Source organism: Peromyscus californicus, unplaced genomic scaffold (assembly GCF_007827085.1).
Source record: "Peromyscus californicus insignis strain IS unplaced genomic scaffold, ASM782708v3 Scaffold_18__1_contigs__length_77618521, whole genome shotgun sequence".
NCBI classification, from domain to species: Eukaryota; Metazoa; Chordata; class Mammalia; order Rodentia; family Cricetidae; genus Peromyscus; species Peromyscus californicus.
Genome location: NW_026294480.1, coordinates 4,930,257 through 4,937,576, shown reverse-complemented (window position 1 = coordinate 4,937,576; position 7,320 = coordinate 4,930,257). Strand labels below are relative to the sequence as shown.

General features: G+C 45.2%; 1 protein-coding gene across 4 annotated transcripts in view; it reads right to left on the bottom strand.

Annotated features, from left to right (window-relative positions):
• Positions 1 to 1,662: 1,662 nt before the first annotated feature.
• Srd5a1 (steroid 5 alpha-reductase 1) overlaps positions 1,663 to 7,320 on the bottom strand; it is a 55,806-nt gene continuing 50,148 nt past the window's right edge. For 2 of the 4 annotated variants that reach the window (XM_052742932.1, XM_052742935.1), the window contains exon 5: positions 1,663 to 4,175. In XM_052742932.1, coding sequence (XP_052598892.1) covers positions 4,109 to 4,175 — 67 coding nt within the window. In that variant the 3' untranslated portion in view covers positions 1,663 to 4,108. The remainder of the gene's footprint in view (positions 4,176 to 7,320) is intronic. The other 2 variants (XR_008219420.1, XR_008219421.1) reach the window with 2 other exon arrangements.

Here is a 7,320-nt window from a genome sequence, read left to right as displayed (position 1 = left end):
ACACATGCAATAAAGGATAAAAAATCCTTTTGTGTGAAAATCTAAATGAGCGGGGCATGGGGGCATATGACTATAATTTCAACAGTTGGGAGGCTGGAGGCAGGAGGATGGAGTTTGAGGGAAGCTTGGGATACATAGTACAATTTTGTCTCAAAACAAAATAAAATAACACACTCCAAATTGATGAAAAGTAAAAAGTATCCTTCTAAACATATTATCCTAAAAAGTCTCTGGATCAGAAATAATCTAAAAGTAAAATTTGAGATTATTTAGTGTAATTATATAAACATTTGTTTGTAAAGATTTCTATGTTAAGTGTGTGCGTGCACATGCACATGTACATGCATGCACAGGTGTCTATGGAGGATGGAAGATAGCACTGGATCCCCTGGAGCTGGAGTTATAGGTGGTCATGAGCTGCCTGATATGGGTGCCGGGGATTGAACTGGGGTCCTCTGCTGACCCAACTTTCCTGCCCCACAGGAACATTGCTCCAATGAAGGAAAGAGGGTCTTGTTTATAGGCTACACGCAGCTTCAAATCCTTAACACGAGCTAGCTAAGGAAGTAAACCAGTGCTGATCTTGTTCCCAAGCAGCTGTGAGTGGAACAAAATACCCACCCAAAGTCAGAAAAGCAAGGTAAAGTCAAACTCAAAATTAGCTTAGATCAGAGTAAGAAAGATAAACATTGGAGCAGGAGTGATGGCTCAGTGGTTGAGAGCACCGGCTGCTCCTCCAAGCACCAGGGTTTGATAGGCCCGCATGGTGGCTCATAACATCTCTAACTCCTGTCCTAGGGGATCTGATGCCCTCTATCCTCTGTGGGTACTACATATACGTGAGCTGTAGATACACATGCAGGCAAAACACCCATACACTCTTTTTTTAAACAAGATAATTTAGAGCATCAGTGCAATGTGTTCTAATCACCCATATTCTCTACACCTGCTGTAAAAATCTTTCTCATTTCTTTTCTGTATGAAGTACATCTGAAAAGTCTCAAAATAAGCAAATTTTCAATTTATTACTGGGGGGCAAGGTGTGCCAGAGGATAGAGTTGGAGCAAATTCTTCTCTTTCATCTCTACATGGTACTGAACTTGGGTAGCCAGGTCTGTGCAGCAAATGCTTTTGCTCATTGAACCATCTTGCCGGCCCACGAAGTAAATGATGTTTAACATGGGGAAAGGAAATAGCCTGTGGGCTAAGGCAGAAAAGACCAAAAATCGCAGAAGGAAATAAAAGAATACTCAAAAGCCATTTGTGCCCAGATAACATGGGAATCCAGAGAATCTTCAATGTCTCGCTGACATGAGCAGCCAATGACAAGAAATCAAGGCCTTTGAATGCTGCCAAACTGGAAATCATGAGGATGGCAACGGGAAAAGCGGGACTTCATGAGATAATTTAGCAGCATAGCTTGACATGGTGAAGCCACAAACATCCATAGCTTCATTTCATCCCAGTTAGAAACAGACTGGGGCAGATCTTCATGTGAATACTTAAAATAACCTTCATTAAAACCGTAAGAGGGTCCTATGACCTATGCAACTTCACCGAGGGTATTAAAGGACCACCCAACACTGGGAAAGAGGTGACCTTGCAGCGCTGAATGCAAAACAGGTGATGGTCCCAACCAACCGCCAAGACAAACAATGCAACTGGACTGAAAACTACAGTTTTATTAATTTCCTTAAAAATTGCTGCTGTGGGATGTCTTTCTGTGTGCTGTGAGTATGTGTTGCTCTGACCGGTTGACAAATAAAGCTGCATTGGCCTATGGCAAGGCAGCTTAGAGGCAGGCAGGAAATCTAAGCAGGTGTACAGAGAGAAGAAAGGAGAGGAGAGAGAGAGACGCCAGCCACCACCTAAGGAACAGCAAGATGCCAGCAGACCAGTAATGCCATGGCCATGTGGCAATTTATAGATTAAGAAAAATGGGTTAAGTTATAACAGCTAGCTAGCAAGAAGCATTCCATAGGCCATACAATTGGTAATAAATATTAAACCTCTGAATGATTATTTTATAAGCAGCCAAGGGACCACGGGGGCCGGACAGGACTGGAGAAACCTTCTGGCTACAAATCACAGTTCACACAAGTAAGTAAAGTTTTAAGAAATGAAGGAGAGTGTAACGTTAGGACAGGGTTTCTTCTAAATTAATCTCTCACTCAGCATGTAGGTGGAACAAGCATCAAGCCTGTGGGCAGCTTGGTCCTTTATAAACAAAGATGCATCACAGGGATAATATGTGGCTCAGTGACAGGCATCTGCCTAGCAGCCCAGAGTCTTGGGTTCCATTCTAGCATCATGCCCTCCAATGGAGGTCAAGTTCACAGCAAACATCCCCAGGATCTCAGCTGAGTACCTCCTTCCAGAACACCCCAGGCGGGCCTCACTTCTGAGGTTTTGAGAGCAGAGGAACAATGTTCGGTGCTTTAGGTTTTCTGTGTCAATTCTTGACATTCTGCAAAGGAGATGCACAGAGAATACTTTGTATAAGAGAACAAAAGAGCTGAGGAAGGCCTGCTGGGAAGGCCAGCTTGGACAGACACTGGGGAAGGCAGGCAGGAGGTGGGGGCAAGGAAAGTAGGTGGTACACACAGGAAAGGCGGGTGGCGGGCGGCGGGCACTGTGAGTGCCATCAGGCGTGCTAGGAGGTCCTAACGCAGTACCTTTAGTGGGATCACAGAGCACACTGTCCCCTCACTTCCCCTGACGACAATGGGCAAACGTGAGTGCATTGCCCGGGGCAGTGCTGGTCCCAGTGGGGATGGTTCTTCACCAGTGACCCTCAGAGTGCAAAGAGCCACAGTGGAGTCTGTGTCCTGTGTGGAGACCTCTCTTCCACGATGGTGCTTGGGTGGGCGGTGTCTTTTATTTCTGCAGCCACTTCTTTGGAGTGTTAGCTGATTAGTACAGGTTTTTTATTTAGGTTTTGTTTTGTTTTCCCAAATAGGGTCTCCCTACACAGTCCAGGCTAGCCCTGAGCTTTCCATCTTTCCACTTTGGCCTCCCTAGTGCTGGGATTTCAGGCATGTGCCATGATTGGTCCTACGGTGCGTTCAAAATAAGAAATGCTTTTGAGATTTTTGTTTTATAATAATAAAAAAAGGTATTTTTTAAAAAGTGCCTTAAAGAATTCTAGTTCTGCCTAGCCCAAAGGGAGGGCAAAGGGAGGGCCAGTGAGTGAGTGGATACTCTACAGTCCCACCTCTCCTGGGGATACCGTGTGTTTATAGGAGTATTTCACCTGGAGAGCTGAGTGGGAACAAGTAAAAGACACCTTTTCCCAGCTGCCGGATGGAGGAGCTCAAGTTCCCTACTAGACAGCAGCTCAGTGAAGGACAGCAGGCTGTGACCTTTCCCATACCTCCAGGCCTCTCTAGCAGGGGCTGAACAGGCAGAACATCCATCCATGGAGGAGGCGGGAGACTCCTGCTGGTCTGGGTGCATTCATTGCAGGGTTGGTTGTCAGAGGTGGTGGGAATCAGCAGTTTCTTCTTACACTTTTGCCACAGAGAACCCCGAGGCAATGCCAGGTTTGGTGGCAATGGAGAGCTGGAGGCAAACACACCTTTATGCTAGAGACCTCACATAACTCTCTGAGTTCAGGACTAGCCTGGTCTACACTGTGAGACCTTGTCTCAAAAACATACACACAATGGGTGGTGGGGGTGCAAGCCTTTAATCCCAGCACTCAGGTGCATCTCTGTGAGTTGGAGGCCAGCCTTGTTTACAGAGCAAGTTCTAGAACAGCCAGGGCTACACAGTGAAACCCTGTCTGGAAAAAAGCAAACAAAACAAAACAAAACAAAAACAAAAACAAAACAAAATATCTAAACACACAAACAAAACCAAAACCCCAAAGAGGCACGTTTGAAGCCAAAGACAGCTGAGCTGCAATGCCCCAATGCTCCCCATTCCTAACAGCACACAGTGGATTAGTTCATGATTGGCTTACTCCTTTACCAGGGGATAAAAACCCCGCCAGCCCTTCTTGAAAACAATGGAGTTGCAGGAGAATTAGGGAAAACGCTTCATGTATAAGTGCCTGAGAGGTGTCACCAGGAAGGAGCTCTTCAAAGATGATGCCACTGGCAGCACACTAAAGCACAAAGGGAATTAGCATTTTTCTCGATTTGGGGTAATCTTCAAACTTCTCATGGTACCACCTAAAATGAGAAAAAAAAGGGGTTTAAAAACCAATCCAGTTTGTCATTTAAGCATCTTTGAAGATGGCAACGAAATTGATTATGCAAGAAATACCTAGGTTTTTTTTTTTTAACATTTAGTAAATTTGTGCGCACACACACACACACACACACACACACACACACACACACACACGGTAGTCAGAAGACGACTCTCTGGGAACTGGTTCTCTCTTTCTACCATGTAGGTACGAGGGATTGAACTCAGATCCTCAGGTTTGTGGCAAACGCCTGAGCCTTGCCTTGTCAGCCCTAAGCTTTTTTTGTTGTTGTTGTTGTTTGTTCATTTATTATTATTATTATTATTATTATTATTATTATTATTATTATTATTTTAGCACTAAGGACTTTGTCATTTATGAATAATTTCACATATCTGAAGTGCTATCTCAGAAGTGACCTGGGTAATTCATCTTCCCTTTTGGAAAGGGTGCTGACATGTCCTAAAAATACAATTGGTAACGTCCACAATTCAGCTCTTCACTCGAATCTCCAGTGCACCGACCCAGGCAGGCAGCCAGCTGGGGAGGCCGACGGCTCAACAGGCTGAGTGAGGACGGAAACGAAGGAGTCGGTTGTGCTGCGTGCCTGTAGCTCCAGCCACTTGAGAGGCTGGGTTGGAGGGTGGCCAGCTTGAGCAACTGTGCATGAGACCTCATCTCCAAAAAATCTTTTTTTTTTTCCTTTATAGGATTTAGAAATAGTCAGTAAAAAAAAAAAAATGGTACAAAAAGCAGATTACTGATGACGAAGGAAAACAATTATTTGCTAGTGTAGCAGAAAGATAAGACAATGGACAGAGAGGGAGGCGGTGGTGTACTGCTGTATTTGGGTGAGTCTAACTGTCGTCTACTAACAGAAATGATAACCTGTGGGGCTCTCTGCCACAGTCACTGTCACATGCTGTCTATGCAATAGGAGAGATGGTGAGAAGCTTGCCAGGGCCTCTGTATCCCCTGCCACCTCTCTGGCGTGAGACCCAGTGACAGGGGCCTTTCCCACAGGTTGTGAACAGTCCCCAGTGGAAAAAGGGTACCCACTTCACAATGTGACCATGGAGGCAAGCCTGCTGGGGGCTCTGACGCTCAGCACAGCTCCTTCCTAAGAGGCCCTGGGGATACCTGTGCAGGACGCCCCACATTGATAAAGAGATTGATTCTTCTGCCTGCCAAAGATGACAGTGGTCTCAGGAGGGCAAAGGCCGAGCAACCAGGAAAGCACCGGTCGGCAGAGATGAGAGTGCACCCTGGCTGTGTGATCTGGCACACTGCTGGGGGCACTGTACAAGCCCGGCCACTGTGAAGTTGAAGGCCTCTGATGTAAAGGTGATATTTGTGTAATGGTTTGAAAACCTGTTACACAGGCAGGACTTATGCTGGTTAAATGATTAGAGAAGACTTTCTGATAACAATACCGAAATCACAAATCCACCTCAAAAAGTCCTATTATAAGATTTATACGTCTGCATATATGTATAGATAGTTTTAAAAAGTCTTTTTTTCCCCTTGTTTCCCATCCCTAGAACTGATGCAGTGATACCGAGATCAGACCTGACTCCTACTTCCCAGTGGTCTTATCATTGCTGACTGAGCTCATGACCCAACACACCTCTGCAGGAAGGTTAATTGCTCACCCCCTCAGGCACAGTTTATGGCAGTCAGTTGTCAATCTGCTTTCCAGCTATTGTTTGTACGACTTCCAAACACTACCTAAGGTCTCAGCTTCTCTGCAGGAGGTCCTCGTCATGGACTTATCTTCATGTCCTGAAGGGCTGAGCAACTGGCCAAGACTCCACAGATCACGTTTTTGAGCCTCTTGCTGGGGAGGCAGTGGGAATAGCCAGCATTCCACAAACACACTCTTTCTTGTCTTCCTTTTACTAAATCACTACTGTAAAAATTCCATCACTATGTCCCAAGGACACACTGGGGTGGGACATGGAACTTAATAAATAGATTACACATTACAATATTTTAATATCTCTCTCAAATTTCAGTAAGTTTCCTCTGTGGCTGATCTTCGGGCTCGAGTGTTTTGCACGAACAAGCACATGTCTGTATCTAGTCTGGTACTTCGTGGACAGGTGTGATCTTTCATGCACTCAGTGCTTTGCTAAGTACGTGTGGGTGCTCAGGCTCCTGGAGAAGGCAATCTCCCTTAAATTTCTTTAAGTTTTTACTCTCAAAAGGGTACACTTATTAGCAAGCTGCAACAGCTAATGGCCTGGGGCTTGACCATCAATACGAGCATTTAGAAACTGAAATTCCCGCGCTGTTATTACCATTTCACTGGCAGACAATACTATTTTGATAAACTGCCATGAAGACAAAGCTGGGAACTGATCTTGGAAGTGCTTTCTTCTGAGTGATCAATCTGACAGTTTAGTTGTTGGGTTTACTGGGCTATTTAAAAAATAAATAAGCTAGCCCTATTATTACATGCTTGTACTCTTGGCTACTTGAGAGGCGGATGCAACGAGATGTTTAATTCCAGAGCAGCCAAGGTAACATAACAAGATAACAAAAAGGGATAACAGTCCTCAGCTTGTAAGGCCAGTGATTTCTGAAAACGCCTTCACAGAACGGAATTACTCTTTAGGATTTAGAATCATCCCCCACCGACATCCAAAAGTACTTTCAGCTCAGAAATCCCTCTGCAAATGATGAAGGCCTGAGACAGGAACCGTCTTCGGTTCTCAGGCCAGAAGGGGGCGCTCTGGTTTCTGCGCTCCTCTTAGAGGAGTGCCCAGCCTGGAATCAACTGAGGTGCATGGGACAGAAACTCCGGCTGGGATGCTGATTCTCTCCCGGTGGACACGCTTGTATGCATCCACCACCTTTGGCCCATTTTCTAAGCGATTTTAAGCTCCTTATTTTTTTTTTTTTTTTTTTTTTGGTTTTTCGCTCCTTATTTTTAAGGGGGGGGAAATGTCATGGTGGCTTTAGATGCCACTGAGGTTATCAGGGCTCTGTTGAGGCCTATTAAGAAAGGGATACGCTCCCAGTCAAAGGAATGGAATCTATGGCTGGCCTTGGGTGGAGCCTTACATTCTGATCCACTCCAATGAGTAGAACAGCTCATACTATTGACTCCTTCATTAAAAGTT